Raw genomic sequence first — 20845 nt, forward strand, 5'->3', positions numbered from 1 at the left:
TCCATAGGTCCTCATATGGCTTGTTAACTGAGGGGGGTTACAGAGTATTTGTTAAATATAGCAAACAAAATATATATTGTGTGTTTGATTGGTCCAGACGCTGCAGTTAAAATATGCGAGGAGTTTCAGTCAGCCGTGTACTAAAATTTGGTTAACCTGACGTATAGATTACACCACTGGAGCTGAGCTTACGCAAAACCCACTCGTCCTGTAGTTTCTTCTGATTTACTGATCACAGCCCTGAACCAGCTGTGGTAATTGCAGGAGCTATATTGGGCTGGATGGCACCCGTCATATATCTGTAATACGAGGCTGCGTGTCGCACGAAGCGTTTTGAAGAGAAATTACTGCTAGAATGAGTCGCACAAAATTACAAGAGTTCTCATTCTAAAACAGGAAGAGCTGATTACAGGAAGACTTGATTACAGAAATTATGAAAATGTGCCTCGCTCTCATCCAGATGTCTGTGTTTAATGCCTCATGCCTCATCTTTTTCAGGGCGAGGATGGTGTGCCAGGAGAGGATGGTCGAAAGGTAATAAAACACCTATTGGTGAAAACTTGTGTATGATTACATTGTAATTTTTGATAATTAGCCTCTGATCGAATATGGTTATGCCTTCTTTGCAGGGAGATAAAGGAGAGCCTGGGCCCACTGGAAGAGATGTGAGTCTCTTTGTTTTTATCTTCCTGATCATCCTGTTCTCACTCTCTTCCTGCCTTTCACAACACAAGACAAGTCCATCACAGCTTATCATACTCCGCACTACATAACACTTTCAAAATGTACATTTTAAGGCTTCTCTGACAGCTATGTTACGGAAAATGTTATTTTTTACCATTTTGTGAATTTCATTCACTACATGGCATCAAAGGTAAGCATGTAACTTGTAAAGGCTGTTCTTGTTTGTAAGTACCGGCTGTTTCATTTTGTACTCCTTGTCTGTACCTGCTGTTTTCTTTGCGATTTGTGGCCACATTTGACTCAGTGTACTCAGATTTAGTTGTTTTCTGTGATTCAGTCCATGTCATTATATCTCTTTGCCCTTTTTACTCGCTTTTTGCTATTTGTCTGTCTCGCACAGCTAATTTTTCCATCAGGACAAATCAGATTTTTTGTTAAATGGATGTTTTCAATCATAGAAACACACACTCACCCACATTTTAAATGCATGGATGCTCTTCTTCCTGTGCTTGATGCTGAGTGCAGTCAGTAATTATGAGTCAGCAGCCTTATAGGAGAAACTCTTCATTGATGAGTTTATTTGATGTGCAAATGTATGCCCATTAATTAAGAAATGGTTATGGTTATTTCTCTCATCTCCCTCTCTCTCTGTTTATCTCTCCTCAGGGTCGAGATGGGTTGAAAGGTGATCAGGGCATTGCAGGACTTATTGGCCCTCAAGGTCCCATTGCACCCCCTGGAGTTCCTGGAAATGTCGGACCACCAGGACCTATGCGTTTGTGTTTGTGCATATGTTTGATTTTAAATAGACTACTCTGCTACTCTATTAATCGCATGAGAATTCTGGAGGATGCTTAATTTATGCAAAGAGCTGTATTTCTCAATCTTTCTGTTTTTTTTTTCAGGTGGTGTATGTTAAAGGGGAGCCAGCAACACCTATTCCAGGTCCCCAGGGCCCTCCAGGAGCCCATGTAAGTAACATTGACAACTGACTTCTACTGCTGTAGAGCCAGTAGTGGGATGAGACCATGTATTCTTAGTTTTTTTGAAAAAAGCACCACTTACATTTTCTTCTGAAATTGGGAAAATCTTGTTTAGTTATATAATAAAGCCTAAATACATATATTTAATGTATACACATATATACACTGTTTGAATGAAATACAGACAAAATGAGAGCAGCTATGTATTGTATCTTTCATATGTATTACTTTTTATCAATCAGGGAATACTTGGAGTCCCAGGAGCTGCTGGACCAAGAGTAAGTTTGTCTCTGTGTGTGTGCGCAAGTAAATATGTTGTGTTTTTTTTAGATATCATGACGCATGATGTTGTCATAATGTGACCTTTGTAGGGGGAGAGAGGTCTGCCAGGCTTGAAAGGAGATGCGGTGAGTGTATTTTTACGAATGTGTCTTTTAGTGGTCACTGCTCTCAGAGCTGACACAAGGCAGTTCTCAGCATACCTGACTGTAATAATTCAACTCTTTTGATTGACAGGGAGATCCAGGAGAGGATGGCAAACCAGGAACTGTAGTGGTGAGGAAAACGCTCATGCACACAAAGTCACACATGCATGGCTGGCAAGATGATTAATGTTGTTTTCCCCCTGTTTTGTCATAGGATGTGAAGAGAGCTTTGTCAGAATTTGGCATTGAGGTACTGAGAAATTTATCAACAAGATTGACAGAGTTTGTATGTAGATGTACATGTCACCCTCTTTCCTATTCTTTGCAGGTCAGAGAACTGAAACTATTAGTTGATGACAGAAGCAATCTGGTATCAAAGTTGAGTGAATTGACAGAAGGAAAGAGGGGTGAAAAAGGAGATGTCGGACCTAGAGGCCCTCCAAGAGCAGATGTGAGTTAATATCGTGCATATGTGAGACAGAGTGGTGTCTGGTAGTTGAATAGTTGGATGAGTAGTGTGTCACAATAGCTTTTGCAATGAAGATCATGCAAAAACTCATTGGGTGCTGACCATGGTGCTGAAACGTATTTCTGGTTAGAAAACATCCAGCAACTCTCTGTATTTCTTCATGGTCTCATCCTCTCCTCTTCTTCCTTTTTTAAACCTAGTTCTCTCTTCCTTGCATACTGGCTTTCAGGGTGCGCGAGGTCTTCCAGGTGAACGAGATGTGAAAGTAGAGCAGGGTGAGAAAGGGCCTCCTGGCCCACAGGGTCCTCCAGGCAGGGCAATTGGAGAAAGAGGCCCAGAAGGTCCACCAGGACAGGCAGGTGAACCCGGAAAGCCAGGAATACCAGGAGTACCAGGACGAGCTGGTGAACTTGGAGAAGCTGGCAGACCTGGGGACAAGGTAAAGAGAAGAGCATTGGTATTTTATTACTATAGCTGTTTTACATCTTTTATGAGATACAGAGCTGATCAAAGAAAACACTTGAGATAAAGTTATTGTAGAAATTAGATTAAAATTGGTCTTTGTTGTAGGGGGAGAAGGGGCAGAAAGGAGACAGAGGGCCATCTTGTAAGTACCATTACTATAATTCATGCATGTTCATGCAAGGTCTAAAATGAACTTTGCCACACTTGCTAATGGCAGTTGAATTAAAAAAATGCACCAGCAAAAATAAATAAATTATGTATTTATTTGCCGGTGCATTTTCTTTCATAACATATATTTTACATGTATGAATTGTAATTTCCGAACAGAAACTTTTGCTCGCATTTGGTGCATGGTGTCTGTTCAAACCCTACTTTCTTGTTTTCATATGGAATAAATCTTTTTTTAGGGTCCGGCTGGATTGCCTGGCCTAGGGGTGCCTCCAGTACCAAAGGTAAAACAAAATGAAGCTCACATTTGTAGTACACAAGTGAAAGTTGAGAAATGAATGTTGTCAATTTTGTGTGTACTAACATATTGAGCGTGTGTGTGTGTTTTTTTTTCTAAGGGGGATTCTGTCTCCGCTCAGAGTGGTTTGCCTGGTCCAAGGGGTCTTCCAGGCCCTCAAGGTATCAGAGGAGAGCCTGGTCCAGTAGGACCTCCTGGACCTACAGGAGAGAGGGTGAGGGTGGAGTTTCTGAAAAATGTATGTGTGGCAGCATGCTACTTTATAGGTTTGTGACCTTAGTTGACAATCTGATCTGTGATTTGTCCCTCTCTCAGGGCTACACAGGTCCTCGTGGGGAAAAGGGAGAAAAAGGAGCCAGTGGAGAAAGTGGAAACGATGGCTCACCAGTGAGTATACTCTTTTATTGGCCTTAACTGACAACAGAGCTTAGTCTCTATTCATTTAATTTTTACAATAAAACTATGGTACTTTTATCTTAGGGAAGTCCAGGAGAGCCAGGAAAACCAGGGGCGGATGGGAAGCCGGTGAGAAACAAATTCCAGTGGCTGTTTTGCCAGTTTATTATTAAAATGAATGAAACTAATTAATGTTGATGTTTTTGTTTGATGTGTGCTAAAGCAAGAATTTTAGTTAGTTTTGCTCATACGTATTAGATAGACACAGTAAGTATTAAACTTTGGTGTGTAACTTATCCCACACCATTTGTAGATAGTGTGCCTTGTTGTGGAGAATTGTGCTGTTACTTTTTCAAGTGATGTCAGTTTTTGTCTGGTGGACGATAAAACGGACAAACACAAACTGAATATGTAACTGATACTGAGGGACCTGAGACTTATCTGTGAACCAGAATATCATAGGGACTTTGTAAACACCCTAACAACCACCCAAGATGCCATACCAACTGCATAGCAATGTCCTTAGCACAGGCAAGCATCACCTTCCAATGATGCCTTATGCATTCCTATAATATAACAGTCATGCACATTGGTCTCCTGTAATTATGACAAACTACGGTAAGATTATCAGAGAACGGTGAGTCCCACAAATCTCTTGCTCTCATTTGAGTCTGCTAATGTTTTGTGAGTTCTGCAGAACTTTTAAGACCAGATTAAAGTTTAAGAACAGATTGCCTTTCATCACTTACTGTGATAGATATGTTAATTATATAGGATTTTAGTAGACATTCAGTATGAAAACATGCTGTCACTCATGAAATGGAGATAAAAAGAGAGTTTAGCATTAGTGGGGAAGAGGAGAGTTTTGACTCTCACTCACACATTTATTTATTCTCCTCTGGAGCAGGGTTTGAAGGGACCGGCCGGTCCGCCAGGCCTACCTGTGAGTAACAGCATTCCAACACAGCAGCCTCTCTTGGGCTTGCCAATGTAGGAAAGCCTGGGGATTTGATGCGAGTACTAGGCCTTGCTGTGAGCACTAGCTGACTTCCTTTACCTGAGGCTCCATAGATAAACATCAAAGAAGTAACAAATGCAGCACCGCTTCTATCCGCTAACCTCTCTGTCTCCTCTTTTCCCCCTCACTCCTTTTTGTAATCCCGAAACCTTCAACTTCTAATTCCACTCCACTTGAAATTTGGACCATCACACCTCTGCTGTCTCTACACTTCCTGTCCCTCCATCCCTTCCTTCCTCTTTCTAGGGCTTGCCTGGGTTCCCAGGGGTGCTGGGCAGACCGGTAGGTTTTCTTTGGCTGAGATTTTAGGCTGCTTTGCTAATATTGGAACGGGGGCCGTCCTTGTCTCTGTAGTTTGTTTGTATTTGTGCATTTGTGTATGTCTGTTAGATACTTGAGTGCGCTTGGAAGTGTATATATTATGTTTTATGTCTCTGTGATGTCTCTGTGAGCAATGTGAATATTTAATTTTATACACTACCGTTCAAATGTTTGGGGTCTAAGTTTTTTTAAAAATTTTGGAAAGAAATAATTCTTTTATTTAGCAAGGATAAGTTGTTCAAAAATGACAATAAATAAATTTAATATATATTGCAAAATTGTTGTATTCAAATAAATGCTGTTCTTTTTAACTTTATATTCATCAGAGAATTTTCACAAATATATTAAGCAGCACAACAACAAAAACAAAAGTTTCTAACAATGATAATAATAAGAAATGTTTCTTGAGCACCAAATAAGCATATTAGAATGATTTCTGAAGGATCATGTGACACAGAACTGGAAAATTCAGGTTTGCCATCCCATGAATAAATTACATTTTCAAATATAGTAAAATAGAAAACTATTTAAAATATTTTAAATTGTAATAATATGCACAATATTACTGTATTTTTGATCAAATTAATGCAGCCTTGGTGAGCATAATAGACTAAAAAATATTTTACAAATCTTACCAACCCCAAACTTTGGAACAGTTGTGTATGTGCCTAATGTTTGTATAGTCTTTGTCAAAAGTACAGTATACATTATGTCTGTCCATTCAGAGCTTGTGTATGCTGTTTATATGTGCATGTGTGTATCTGTGTGCTTTATATTTGTATCAGCCTGCTATTCATATCAAATGTGTATTTTGCACAGGGGAATCCAGGAGAACCAGGAATAAGAGGACCAACTGTACGTATATTCAGTTTAATGTACATACTCAAATTAAAAATATTTTTTTTAACCTTTGGTTTGATATTTCAGGGACCAATGGGTGGAAATGGACCCCTAGGGGCTCCTGGTGTGAAGGTTAATGCTGCATTTTATGACATGGACCATATAATTTTATTTGTTAGCAGTCATTTTAAATCTACAATTACAGCATGAACCATGTTAGTTATTTTGTCCCTATTTGTGTCATGATTTCCTAAGCTTTGGTATTGCAGATACAAATAACAAATCAAATGTGTGTATATGTACACATGTTTGTGTGTCATGTTTAGGGCGACCAAGGTGAACCAGGCATTGGAGTTCAAGTAAGTTTTCCAGCTGAGTAACGATGAACACTTTCCTTTATGCGATTTGATACACAGCAATGTGTTTTTGGAGTTACATAACTAACCCACCAGAGTTTACTCACTCTTCAATCTTTTCTCTTCATTCTTCAAGGGTCCTCCTGGACCTCAGGGCAACAGAGGGTTACCTGGACCTCTAGGACTCCAGGAGCAATAGTAAGATAAAAACACAATATTGGAGTCATTTCAACAGCTCAGAGGAGTTTGAACTCTCCACAGAGGTCATTAGACAATCTCTGCAGCTTCAGCTTAGAGCCTCTTCACATGCTCTGTTTCTCTGTGCCTTATTTATCCTTGACTCTCATAGTGTTCAGTTTGCCCTTGCATTTTAGAAAGCAACATGTTTTTCCTCCTTGCATAGGCCTATTTCAGCACTTAAATATCAGTGTACTGTTCAATTCAATAAATCCTGTGAGTTTTACATATGCATCTTGTTCTTATAGATAAGGGTGATTTATATTTATCTGAATAGGGATGAATGCAGCACTTTGTAATGTTTACAGGGACCACAAGGATCTCCAGGGCTTCCAGGACAAGTGGTGAGTAAATAAACATACCAAACCAAAATAAACTATTACAGAGGGTAACAAAGTTCGTAGTCACGGGAAGAAGGAGACGAGAACCGGCGAACACTTAAACAAAACTTTAATAATAAAATAAACAAACACAAAATGAAAGTAAAGCGGCAGCCCCTCACAGACGACTGCCGCACACAAAATAAAGTCCAGGCCTGGTCCGCTCTCGTCCAACACTGTCGTCACTCCTCCTTTTATCCTTCCGGAGCTCCTCCGTGGGACTCGAGACCGGTGAGTGGCGCAGGTGTCATGTATTAGCATTTACTCCACCGGCCTCGCTCCATTCCCACGGCTCTCGGCCCCGCCCCTCTCGTCACACAGAGCATTTCAAATTACGAAAAATCCTCTATTACAATTTTCCCTCTTCAACTAATTGGTCAAATGGCGGAGGTGAGGCAATGCATGGTTGAGTGTTCAATCAACAAAAAACAAAAAGTATCAGCTGTGAGAGAGTACTTGGCTTTGGATTTGAAAAGCAATATAGCTGTTTCACAGTGCAGTTAGAACTTTTTCTATGAGGTGTGAAAAAGATTGAAACTCAACCACAATTCACTTTCTTGGATGGACACGCTTGGTCTCGGTTGGGTGTTTGGTGCTGTTTCAGGCACTATCCAATTATGATATCGTGATACATGTATCGCATGGATGTGTATGCATATTTTGAGATACTTTGCAATAGACCTACTGTAGTTTATATGAAGTGACTGAGAACACTTTATTCTCCTGTTCTCTTGCTAACATGCATATGTTTAATAAGCTATATGAAGGCATTCCATAGACTTCTATTGTTTTATATACAGCTAAGTATAAATACAAAAATCGAAACCCACATTTTCTGCATTTTTAGAATTAAAGAAAAGAATATATACATATGTGTGTATGCTGTTTATACATTATACTTTAAAGCATGCATAAGCCTACTTAAGTATATTTTTATTGTAAAATTCATTACTTGATTCATTTTCAAAATATTTTTGTATTATTTAATTAGCAATCTAGTCAAAAATGACAGCCTAATGAAGATTAGCTTGCAAATATCATTGCCCCACAACAGTCAATATTCTAGTGCCAAAAATAGTATTTTATGTTTATGTGATGTATTAAGTTGCACTAAACTTTCGAATTCTCTCATTTATTTTTTTCAGTATAGAATAAATGTTCACACACTATATCAATAGATTTTATGTTCTTAAAATGACGTTTTTATCAAAATATTGATTTTTTTTTACTCTGTTTTTGTTCAATATTTTTTATAAACTGAACATAACACTTACATAATGTATAATAAGCTAACCCTGACAGCTGTTTCTAGCAACAAATATTAACATTAGTATATGATTCAAACAATAAGGGAAAAAGTAGAGGGAAAAAAATAAGGAATTAGAATACTTAGCTAAGTAAGGAGTAAGTAAGTATTCTGCTACTTTATCTGCAGGATTCATCTATTACCATACACAGAAATGTATTTTATTTGTTTCTTTAGCATGGTGTTCCAGGGAAAGATGGCCTGCCAGGGTTACCTGGGAAGCAGGTGAGTGATCAGATGCCCTTGACATTTATGAAGACATATATGCGTTAATTTCATGATCTTCTGCACCTTTTTTCATGTTCTCTATGCTTCTTTCTTTTCCTCCCCACTTAACCGCTCTCTCTCTGTCACTTTCTTTTAGGGTATTGCCAGACCCATTAGTCCCCCAGGACTTAAAGGAGAGCAAGGAGACAGCGGTCCACCAGGAAAGGTGCATCCATATGTGCATCTGCATGTGTGGATTTGCACGTAATGTGTAGTTTGATTGACACTATGCTTTTAATTCCCAACGTGCTCAATTTATCTCTCTCCTTTTATTTCCACTGTGTTCTGCAGTCTGTCACCGGACCCCCTGGAATGAAGGGTGAGATGGTGAGTTGTTGCCATGGTTACATCATAGCGAACACTGTGTGAAGATCAACGTGTCTCACCTGCATGACAGATAATCTCATTTGAAGCAAACGTAATGTTAGAGCGCCATGTACGTGAGCTCTTCAATAGATCTTCTCTGTGTTATCATACTCAAATGCCAACTGAGGAGCAGCACAAAGTAGTAAAGTAAAAGACTTTAATCTAATATTTTATGACTGCTATGGATAAAAAGCTTTCTTTGATCCTCAGGTATGTTTTTACATACAAAGTTTAGACATTTTTTGACAGTCTCTATTTACTTTCCATCTAGTTAACTTCTTGGTTATTGTGTTTGCTACCCGAATTGTTTGCCAACACAAGGAGGTTTAATGTGTTTCATAACACAAAACATGTAAATTATGCTCATTTCCACAAGGTACATGCAATGATACAAGATTTTTTTTTACAAATCCACCTACTGTACAACAGTAGGCCCACCTCAAATGCTTTATTTAGACAATATTAAAAATCAAATAACACACATTCGTGTTTAGAATAATTAATAACTCTTTAACAAAAATTCAAGCTGCCTGTTTCTGCTTTTGAGTGCCTTGTTTTATAGACTTCTAATTGCATTACTATAAATGCGATTTTTATTTATTGTCTGTGATAACTGACAACATGCCACTAAGCTTTAACAATCATTTAATGTTCCTTTGTGTTTCTGATTAATAGATTTAGCTGTATGTAGCTGTACTTTAAACCTTAAAAAACTGAAACAGTGAGTAAACATTATGTGCAAACTTTACTTTACCTCTTTTTCAGCATTCTGCCAGCTCTCTGACACAAATCCTGTTTAATTGTGCCTTATTGTGTGTGAGTTTATTTAGATATTGGCACTGATGTGCTCCATATATATATTTACCACATTTATCGACAAACTTATGACATGACAGGACAGGGACAGGGAAGTAAACTATTGTGGCCCATTGCACATTAAATGCCACAGGCAAAATCCATCACCTGCTTTCACTGTACAGCTGAATACTTCCAGGAGTAACTAATCTGTCAAGAGATGCCATCCACAGTTTCACCTATGATGGAAACTTTATAATATCTGAAAAAAATTTACAGCATGTTCTCAGAAATGTGCAGTATTTCCTGAAAAAACATCAACGGAATAAACAGAACTGAAGCACACCATTTGGTGCAGTACCAATTCTCTTGAGGGAAATGGATGGCTTATCTGCACTGCGCCATGACATAGATTGCAGATAATGGGCCATATGTTTGTTATTTCTGACATGAATATACCACATTATTAACTCATATATTGGCTGATTGTTTAAGGGTCCTCCTGGTCTGACATTGCCAGGTACAGTTGGAGAAAGCGGCCTTCCTGGATTACCGGTGAGTTTCACTCATTCTGGTTACTTATTGGAGCTTCTGTCTAATACATTCCAATTAATTTATTTTATATGTGTATATAGGTGTATATATGTATTATATAGGTTTTTATGTGTTGTTCTGGATATTTATTTATGCCTCATTATTTGTTCCCACAGTTTGCCGTCATATTCTGTCGTCAGCCATCCTTCATCATTAATGTCATTTGTATAAGTAATTCTGAATTCTCATTTCATACTCCGTATTGATTTTGTTTGTGTGCCTGTTTTGTGTTTTAGGGTCCAAAAGGAGACAAAGGGCCAGCGGGGATCAAAGGAGAAAGAGTGAGTAGCTTTACTATGAAAAGAGTGTCCACTAACAAGGCAATGTACAATGTGCAGAAATAGAATTTAAAGTGGTATTTACTCACAGGGTGCTGCGGGAGATCCTGGTGAGAATGTGAGTACCTGCAGTCACTTCAGAGGCGGAACTGCCAGCAACCATCATCCATTTCATCTCCACTATAATACATGCTTCATTTAAAGACTTTTTCACATTCATTGTTCAGGGAATGAGAGGACCATCTGGGCCCAAAGGAGTCAAAGGAGAGGCAGGGGTGGGAATGCCTGGGCCTCCAGGACAATTTGGACCCATCGGCTTAAAGGTCATTGATTCATTTTATTTTAGCGTTAAAATAAAATTTAACTGTTGCTAACAGACCTCTAACCCTAAGTGTAAACTTTGGCACATAAAGGCCCAGGTATACTTCACTTTCCGCATTTCGTGCACAGCCGAGTCCGCACAGCTTTCAAAGTATACTCAACCGCGGATGAACGTGGATGGACAAGCTCGACACATGTGCAGTACCACCTACTTGACTCGTTCTGTCTCAACATTTACCTTGTGCCTGCGCTGTTGTACGCGGACCATCCGCATAGTCACAAAAATTGGACTGCACACGGATGGTGTGTGCAGACGTCCGCAGACACTTCTGATGACAAAAATCATGTCACAAGGACAGTGCACAGACCATTGCAGAACGCGGATGGCCGAAGTATACTTTGGGCTTAACTTATCCCACATCGTTTCTGTAAAAAACATGAATGATACCTCAAATAGACCACATAGCAATGCCCTACCAGCCGCATAATCAACCACAGAAAATGTAAAAATCTAGTGTGAATATTAAATAAAAAATGTTTAATCTGTTGTAGGGTGACTCTGGCTTACTAGGTCCTCCGGGCCCTCATGGACCACGTGGATTGTATGGCACGCCAGGACTGGCAGGGCAGAGAGGTGAAGCAGGTCAGCCAGGACCCCCTGGACCACCAGGAGAGAGGGTTAGTAGAGTCGCCGCACATAGAGAAACAAATGTACACTAAAAACAACACTTATTTAGAATTACTATCATTACATAAAGAAATAGGTTAAATATCATCATAGACAAAAACATTTACTGAATTCGGCTACATCCAATGATCGCAATTCCTCTTAGTGCTTGTAAGGGTCTACAAGGATTTATTGGCAAAGCCGGAAACCCAGGAACACCAGGAGCTGCTGGGCCCCCAGGACCCCCTGTAAGTCACAGACATGTTAAAATCAAATAATTGCGTATAAGCATTTGCATTAAGGTTCTTAGAGCAAGTAAAATTGTGTGTGTGTGTGTGTGTATAACCCTCAGTGGTATTCATTGATGTCTTTATCTTCATATTAGGGTACTGCGGGCCTTCCAGGACTTAAGGGCGATAAGGTAAGTGATGTGTTGCTTGCAGGGCTTACAATTTTTAGGAGCACTCCTAATTTAAAAAATTTAAGAGCACAGTCAAAAATTTAGGAACAGTTGAAGTCATGCGCAAGTAAGCATGAGAGAATGGAGCTTTTATGACAGAAATCAGGAACATTGTGTGAGTCATGTCAAATAAGTTTACCTTTTGATAAACCAAATACAATTGTAAAATATGTAAAATACAGCTGCTAAAAATAAATAAATAACAGTTTAATTTACAACAATATAATTACAATACTAATATTTATGGCTGTCTTAATTTATTTGCATTCAATCTTTAAAGCATAGAGCTTTAATTTTTGTGGAAAACCCCACGGAGACCTTAAGCTTTACTCTGAAGCACGCAGCGTGTTAGACTATAAATGTACATAATTCAGTCGTAGTCTTTGCAGTTTTTACTGGCATTTGGCACCTACTGAGTGTTAATTTATTCATAAGCTTCAATCCGCTCAGTTGCACCAGTGCATCTAATTTTTTTTCACAGACATTTACAGTCTCAAATGTGACTAATGTTCGCACTGTAGAGCTCTGGCTTGTTGTATATTTTTAGGGCTGTTCAGTCATGTTTCAGCATATTATATATAGTATATACTGTAGTTCAAAAATCAGAAAAAATTAGTTTTTCCCCATTTAAACCGGAAAACAACTGCATATTGTGCCCAAGTGCATATTATCATTAAAGCAAAATACAGAAATAGTAAGACATTTTGAAATTCATGCTGATTAACCTTTTTTCTTAAATGTGTTATACTTATTATATAATTTGTAATTAAAAGTAAAAAAAATACAGAATAAAAGTTTTAAAAGTGGTTTTAGACTTTTAGGACCAATTTATTTGTGTTTATTTTGTTAAAACTTTGATACCAGCTTGTCTCTCTGCAGTTAGAGCCACTTCAGTAAGGTTCTGGACAAAAATGAAGTGAACTGCGTGACACAGAGAGTCGTTACACTTTTTCTCTAATTTTTTCCTCCACATTCAGGGTGAAATTGGTGTTGGAGTGCCAGGTTCAAGAGGAGAGCGAGGAGACCCAGGGCCTAGGGTAATGTCCACAATGAATCCATCTCTTGTTCATTTGTTTGTATGCAGATTGTTATAGTGTGTGTATCGGTCTAATTTTTATAGGGAGAAGAAGGTCGGGCTGGAACAGATGGAGAGAGAGGTCCTACTGTAAATATACTCCTACTTTCCGTTCACAACATTCAGCATTCACTCATTATTTTTTACCCCACCACATCCTGTTTTTTGCACATATTGATGTCAGTCAGGCAGTAACAGTCAGTCTCTCTTGATGGGTGTCATTGATCTGAGCCCTCGTCTAGATGTGGAAAGGCTAATGCAGGCAGAGAGGTAGCTGTACGAACACACTGTATTCGTCACACTTTATATTCTGGGCTATGATGTGTTTGTCTCCCACTCGCTACAATTTCAAATCCATTATGAGCCAAGGCCTCTTGCAGTGCTGCACGTCTTCTATCTACAAATGCATACAAATGCTCAGGCAAATAAGATTTCTCCTCTACTCATCTGTCTGTCCCACTGATAGGGTCCTCCTGGCAGCAAAGGAAACGGAGGAGATAAGGTGTGTATAACTTTTCATCAACTGCTACAATCTGTCTCAGGCTGGTCTGTTACTTTGCTAAAATACATTCCTTTATATACACGTTTTATAAACTAAATTTTATAAACTACCAATTCTTCACAGGGTGAACAAGGTCCTTCGGGAATCAAAGGTGAAAAGGTAATTTGTTTTTTATTGTTTTTTTTAATATGCTTTGATCATCTTTCGTTATTACACTGCTTCCTGGATTCTGATTGGTCATTCCAATATTTTTCAATGATAGCTGGTGAATTTGACAGATAAACTTGATTCTTCTTAAGTAATAAAATGATTTAAATGCAAATGAATATTTCAAGTGCATTTATTTATTTGTAGACATATAATAAGCAGAATCATGTACAGAATCATGTATTATCGCAAAATAAACCCCAGTACAGATTATGATGCGAAGTAGCAGGGTTTTGTGTCACCCTAAAAGGAGGTTTATTTTGCATATTAAATATATTAAATATATTATACTGTTATTTCTACATATTTAATGGATTGTATATTGCTGTATTTGATTTTGAATCTTTAAGGGAGATACTCTGCTGGTGGGGGGACCTCCAGGGGAGAAAGGAAAGAAAGGAGAAACCGTGAGTCAAATAGTTTTGATTAAGTTGTGTCAGGTGTTTAATGCTTTTGGGTCACTTTATGAAAGATTAAAGGCCAATAATAAAGGTTGGGTTGCTGAAGGTCTCTTATCTTTTGAGAACATGTGCCTATGGGAAATGGTCATAAATTATTCATGTGTGTCTGCCTCAGGATGTATAGATTGTTAACGAGTCAGTAAGCAACAGGATAAAGGCAGATCTATTGGGTCGATGTAAACTAATCGATTGTATTGATCACTGCTCTCCTCAGGGGGAGCGAGGACCTAAAGGTGCACAGGGTGAAAAGGGTGCAAAGGGACAGGAAGGACCACCAGCAGAACAGGTAAGAATGTTTTTTCTTGTTTATAATTTTTTAATAATATACAACTACAATAACATGTTGTGATGCCTAAATCACTTGTGGCATTTAAAACTATTTTAGCTTTTTTTTTTTTTTTTTAATTTAGACAAAATAGTATAAAATTTAATATGGACTATTTATCGGTTATCAGTCTTAACATGAATAAAAATATCATCTTATTGCTATTAGCCACAATTTTAATACGGGTGCATTTCTAAATAAAATGGTTATTCTCTTTTGATTTTTTTTAAAGGTTGCTCTTTCAGAACCCATTTCTTTTTATTTATGTCTAAGATGTCTCCTAAAATTCCTCAGGTGAACGAAATATAGACAAAAATAAGAGCATAGAGCTATAAAATTTATGTGGATGGCTTAGCTCAGAAAATTTGGTCTTTAAAGAATCTGATGTTTGAGTATGTTGAAATCTCTTTCTTTTGATTACAGACGTTGAGATTTCTTCTTAAACTCTATAGAAGTCATGTTGGGGTCTCTTCTTAGCGGAATAAACTGAGAAGCAAGAGACACAATTTGTTCCCCCTTTAATCTCATTGCTGTTTGAGAGAAATGACAAAGATATTTAAAAAGACATCTCATTTGTGATTTTTCTATCATATTTCCAGGGTCTGAGAGGGGAGCCGAGAGAGAGAGGTTCCACTGGATTCCAGGCTTCCGTGGTCAGAAGGTGAAAAATACACTCACTTTCCTTACAAATGAACAAGATATGTTCATAACATAGCATATGCCTGAATACATTTGGGAATGTTTGCATATGTATGTGTATATGTTGCAGATGTGTGTGTGAATGCCATATTGATCAAATATTTGCTTATCATTTGCAGGGAGAAGCAGGGCAGCCAGGTATCTCAGGAGAAGCAGTGCGTATTCTTATTCAGATGCCTATAACATCAGCACATGACTAGCACATATAGTCCCCAGACTCAGCCGTTTCCTCATGACTGCTTTTTTTTAAATCTGTCCTCTACAGGGAGCATCTGGTAAAGATGATCTGCCTGGCATGAGAGGAGAGAAGGGAGAGGTTGGGTCTGTAGGTCAGCGAGGCCTCAAGGTGTGTTTATGTGTGTGCGTTTTAATGGTTGTCTCTTTGATTAAAACTCAAGCTGACTATTGCAAGCTTTATCTGTAACCTTGAGTAGCCCTTCAGACCAGATGATCACACTGCTTATAATTCTGCCACAGTCTGGATTCCAGGCCATTGTGTCTGACATTCATCTGCATATGTACCTCAGAGCCATTGTATTAAAGTTTTTGTGTGTGAATATGTGTGTGCGTGTGCGTGCATGTGTGGAGAAATTGATTTGTCGAGTGCAGTGTGGCACATGAAAGACTCCTGTGTATGAATCATTCCTCTCAGGGATACATGGGCTGCTGCAGACCGTACTAGCTGCCCTTCAGCCAGCGGCAACATAGACACGCACACTCACATTGCAGATAAGAACTTTTATCTGGATTCAGCATCCCAGATAGACCTCTATCTGTTGTCACTAATGAGAAAGACAGTAATTGAAGGGTGTGTGTGAGTTTGTGTGCTTGTGTGTATGACTGACACATGAATAGTGCTTTATTCTTTCTAAATAGTAATTTCTCCAGTGTCATTACTCCCTGTAACATTGAATGATTGACAGTTTGACAGGGGTTTAATGGCTTACAGGGAGAACGAGGCTCCAAGGGAACATGTGGACCAAGCGGACCAAAGGGAGACAAGGTGAGTAATAAGGAGAGCTCAAGGAAAGTTTTTGTTGTGTCACCATGTTTTGCTGGAAGTGATGAATTGTGTCTGTTCATAGGGGGATGCTGGGATTAATGGCAGACCGGGATTGCCAGGGAGGAAAGGAGAGCAGGTATGTACACATGAATTTATTTATGTGTGAGGCATGTATGCGATTCCTGTCGTTATCTTGCTTTGATGGCAAATTTTATTTCAGGGTGAAGTCGGGTCTCCAGGTCTCATTGGAGCCAAGGTAAGAGCATATTTCATGGGAAACATAGAATATAGTCTGAGAATGGTCTGAGAATATATTTAATAATAGTGTTGTCACGATACATAATTTCACAATTGTACAGTAATTGTTGATATAATTGATGGAACACATATGCCGTTGAACACGTCAAAAAAAAAATCTAAATATTAATAGAAATAATTAAAACAATTACATGTTGCCTAAGGCTACTTCCTGTTTGTTGCTGCCGTGTGGTTTGAGTTTGAGCTCCGTCAAGTTAATTCTTTATCGTCTAATTTTTTATCTTAAAATCAATTTTATACACCATCCTTTTTCAGTTTTATAACGTGTGAATATATCCCCTATCGTATTCTACAACAAAAACAATCAGAGCGCTTTGTTATCACTAGTTCTATTTTTGACTTCCGAGTCCGCTATTAGCATATAGCCCGCTAGCATCGCCAGCGTGGTTGCCGCTAATCTCGCTTACACTAATACTCTATTCACACACATTTCCATTGTTTTACTCACTGTTACTTGCTTTAATGGCGGATGTGTGTCGACCTTTGAGTGCAGGTGAGGACACGGCCCGAGCTGGAGAAGCAGATCCGGGACCTGGTGGCAAAGCAGACCCAGCTGAGAGCGCGGAGAGCCGCGCTGGAAACATCCCAGGCTGACGCTCGTTTCAGGTTTTTCCATAATAAGTAATTATGATGTGTAATATGTACACTACCGTTCAAAATTTTGGGTCATTAGGATTGTTTTTTCAGAATCAGAATCAGAAAGAGCTTTATTGCCAAGCATGTTTGCACATACAAGGAATTTGTTATAGTGTCACAAGCTTCCAGTACACGGAGACAATAACAACACACAGATAATAAAAATGAGATGTGAATAAAATACACATGCATAAATATATGTATGTATAGGTGTGCTATAGATGGAATAGGAATAAAATAATATAAGTTGTAGGGATGTACTAGGGTTTAGGGTGATAAATAAGTATACGGTTATTGCACATACTGTACTTTAATTGCACAATGGGAGAACATTAACTGTTCATGAGGTAGATTGCCTGGGGAAAGAAACTGTTCTTGTGCCTGGCTGTCCTGGTATTCCCATGATGGTGAGTGGGGGGAGTGCAGGGGGGTTCCTCCTGAAGTCCACGATCATCTCCACTGTTTTGAGGGTGTTCAGCTCCAAGTTGTTAAGACTGCACCAGACAGCCAGCTCTTTAACCTCCTGTCTGTAAGCAGACTCGTCTCCATCCTTGATGAGACCGATGACTGTAGTGTCATCTGCATACTTCAGGAGCTTGACAGAGGGGTCAAGAAATTAATACTTCTGTTCAGCAAAGATGACAATAAAGACATTCATAATGTTACAAAAGATTTCTTTCAAATAAATGCCCTTGTTTGGAACTTTCTATTTATCAAATAATCCTAAAAAAAGTGGATCATGGTTTCCCAAAAATGCAGCATAACTGTTTTTTAATGTTACGTGAGCACTCACTAAGTCAGCATAATAGAATGAAATATCTGAAGGATCATGTGACACTGAAGACTGGAATGTGATGGCTGCTGAAAATTCAGCTTTGCATCACAGGAATAAATTGCAATATAAAATACATTAATATACGGTATATCACAATATTATAAGTTTTACTGTATTTTCATCAGATAAATGCAGCCTTGAGAGACTTGTTTTCAAAACATCTTTACCAACCCCAAACCTTTGAACTGTAGTGTATATTATTAAACAAGTAATCAATTGTATTTTATTACAATGTAAAAAAACGTCTCAGGTTACTTATGTAACCATGGTTCCCTGAGTAGGGAACGAGACACTGCGTCCTCTAGGGGTCGCTATGGGGAACGCCTCGTCGTGACCCGTGTCTGAAGCATACATTGAAAAAACACCAACTCGTTGGCCGGCGACAGCCATGACGTCACTACCGGTGCGACTGTCACGACGAGGCGTTCCCCATAGCGACCCCTAGAGGACGCAGTTCGAAGTTCCCATGAAAGGGAACTATGAATTTAGTCGGTACATACCAACATTTACATCACAGTTGGCTCGAATTGAATCTGTACTAATAATACTATTTTATTATTATTTTAAAATTGATTGGTACCAACGTACCAATTCTTTTAAAATCCCTTCTGAATAAGCCAGCGGACAACAAAATGAACTATTTTACTGCAACATAGGACTACATATTCTGCAATCCTTCTAATTTCAAAGAAAAAAGTGGAAAAGGTACAATAAAAATGTGAACAAATCGTGTAACGTTCATCGGTTGATGTCCAGGGTGACAGAGGCTTTGATGGAGTTATGGGGCCGAAGGGATCACAAGGAGAGAAAGGTGAACGGGTGAGTATACCAACTTCTTTAGCTCCCCTGCTGTTTAAGCCTAACACTGCTGATCTCAGTGAAGTGGCTTATCAAATGTTCCACCTTAACACATCTTCCTCCTGCTTTCTTTAGGGCCAATCTGGTATCCCTGGCCCCCCCTGGTCCAAGAGGAGCAGATGGACCCCCTGGTCTAACAGGCCCTCAAGGACCTGCTGGAGGTAAAGGTCCAAAGGGCCTGCAGGGGCAAAAGGTATCAAACTTACTTTACAGTACTGTATATGTGCAAAGGGACATTTACATAATTTTAGAGCTGCTATTCATGTCTGTGTTTCTATAGATTCGTTTTTTTTTCAGCAGGAGGGGTGTCATCGACATTGGACCACACAGCATGCTTTTTAAAATTATAATAGGCCTTTAAATTAGAATACAGTAAATAACAACAAAACTTTGATGCGGATATATGTCTGTGACTGTATCTCTTAATTCATGCTGTCATATGGATATCCAGTGAGTAACTGAACTTTCACTGACATTACGAATGTGAATTTTTTTACATTTTCAAAAAATACACATAGCACAGTAACGTTCTGGGCTCATTTTGTCATAACCGGTGGTTCAGCGAACAATTGAGTAATTAGAGCCGATTCAGTGAGAATGTGAGTTGTCGTACCAATTTAGTCCATGGTTCAGACCATTTACTCTTTTCAGACTGATTTGTCAGTTAGTTTGACGGATTCATTACAGTCTTTCTCTCATCACATACAGTACAATTCTATTTATTTTATCTATTTATTTATTTTTTTCATTCTTTTTTCATTTTTATTATTTTGTTGTTGTTGTTGTGATATGCTTTGTATTGATTTAGAGCAGCAGTGCAGTGCTGCTCCTGAATAGCACTTCAGGAAACACTGATTCATATGCACAAGAAGCCATGGTTAGGTCATCATATGTGAGATATTGAATATTTATTGTAGGGAGAAAGAGGTCCTTCAGGCCCTGCTATGGTTGGCCCACATGGCATACCTGGGATCCCAGGAGAAAGAGGAGAACAGGTGACTCTATACACCTACTTGTCCCCAGCATTTTTTCTCCATACTGTGCATCTGTCATCACTAAATGTGTCTCTTTGTGTTTTTGTATCAGGGTGGGATTGGCTCTGATGGACCTAAAGGAGACAGAGGAGAACCAGGCATGACGGTCAGAACAAATAGACGTTCATGATTTATTGTAATGTCATCATGCATATTTTATTCTGCTACTTGAGTCTCGTTGAATCCTCAAGATAAGTAACAATGACACAAAGACTGCTTGCATCTCTCTTTGCTCTTAAAGGAGGATGAGATTCGGGCTTATGTTCGAAGTGAGATGAATCTGCATTGTGGTGAGTGGATAATCGTCATTTATCTTCATCTGCAACAATTTTCCATCATCAATGATTGTTTCACATTTTAAAGTCCGTAAATCAAAACAAATCCTCTACAGCAACTTTTATTTTTGGAGCTATAAGCTGCACTGCAAGAAAAATAATATTAACCAATTGCCATTATTTTGGCATTGTTTTAAACTTGATTTATGGTCTGGCTTCAATGTCATACGGAACAGTCACGATAAATGAAATATGGGATGAAATCAACCTCTGCCTACTTTTTTTCCATTTTATATATATTTTTCACTTGGGAATACATTTTACAGAAGTATGCTGATTGATGTTGATTTTAATTTCTCTTGTATCAATTGTCTCTCTTTCTCTCTCTTTTTCCCTAAGCTTGTGGAGGTAAGTTGTGACTTATATAGCCTCAATATAGCCAGTAGACATTTTCCTATCATTGCATCAGCAACTCATGTGCCACAATACACTAACAGTAGGCTTGTGTGATCTCAGTCTGTAT

General features: G+C 38.7%; 1 protein-coding gene and 1 long non-coding RNA gene across 2 annotated transcripts in view; both read left to right on the plus strand.

Annotated features, from left to right (window-relative positions):
- Nucleotides 1–16366, plus strand: part of LOC107582688 (collagen alpha-1(XXIII) chain-like) — a 20730-nt gene extending 4364 nt beyond the window's left edge. Inside the window, exons 11-30 of the mRNA XM_016268616.1 lie at nt 499–534; nt 630–665; nt 1351–1425; nt 10270–10329; nt 10605–10649; nt 10738–10764; nt 10874–10969; nt 11520–11645; nt 11811–11882; nt 12020–12055; nt 13072–13131; nt 13215–13259; nt 13636–13671; nt 13795–13830; nt 14229–14285; nt 14554–14625; nt 15264–15325; nt 15483–15518; nt 15629–15709; nt 16313–16366. Of these exons, the coding sequence (XP_016124102.1) occupies nt 10877–10969; nt 11520–11645; nt 11811–11882; nt 12020–12055; nt 13072–13131; nt 13215–13259; nt 13636–13671; nt 13795–13830; nt 14229–14285; nt 14554–14625; nt 15264–15325; nt 15483–15518; nt 15629–15662 (765 nt within the window). The 5' untranslated portion in view covers nt 499–534; nt 630–665; nt 1351–1425; ... (2 more) ...; nt 10738–10764; nt 10874–10876 and the 3' untranslated portion in view covers nt 15663–15709; nt 16313–16366. The remainder of the gene's footprint in view (nt 1–498; nt 535–629; nt 666–1350; nt 1426–10269; nt 10330–10604; nt 10650–10737; nt 10765–10873; nt 10970–11519; nt 11646–11810; nt 11883–12019; nt 12056–13071; nt 13132–13214; nt 13260–13635; nt 13672–13794; nt 13831–14228; nt 14286–14553; nt 14626–15263; nt 15326–15482; nt 15519–15628; nt 15710–16312) is intronic.
- A 3561-nt stretch (nt 16367–19927) lies between these two features.
- Nucleotides 19928–20318, plus strand: LOC107582689 (uncharacterized). Its single transcript, XR_001608968.1, has 3 exons — nt 19928–20008; nt 20100–20153; nt 20289–20318. It is a non-coding gene; the product is annotated as an uncharacterized lncRNA (long non-coding RNA).
- The last annotated feature ends 527 nt before the right edge of the window (nt 20319–20845 follow it).

This window comes from Sinocyclocheilus grahami, unplaced genomic scaffold, assembly GCF_001515645.1.
Source record: "Sinocyclocheilus grahami isolate Dianchi unplaced genomic scaffold, SAMN03320097.WGS_v1.1 scaffold47.1, whole genome shotgun sequence".
NCBI lineage: Eukaryota > Metazoa > Chordata > Actinopteri > Cypriniformes > Cyprinidae > Sinocyclocheilus > Sinocyclocheilus grahami.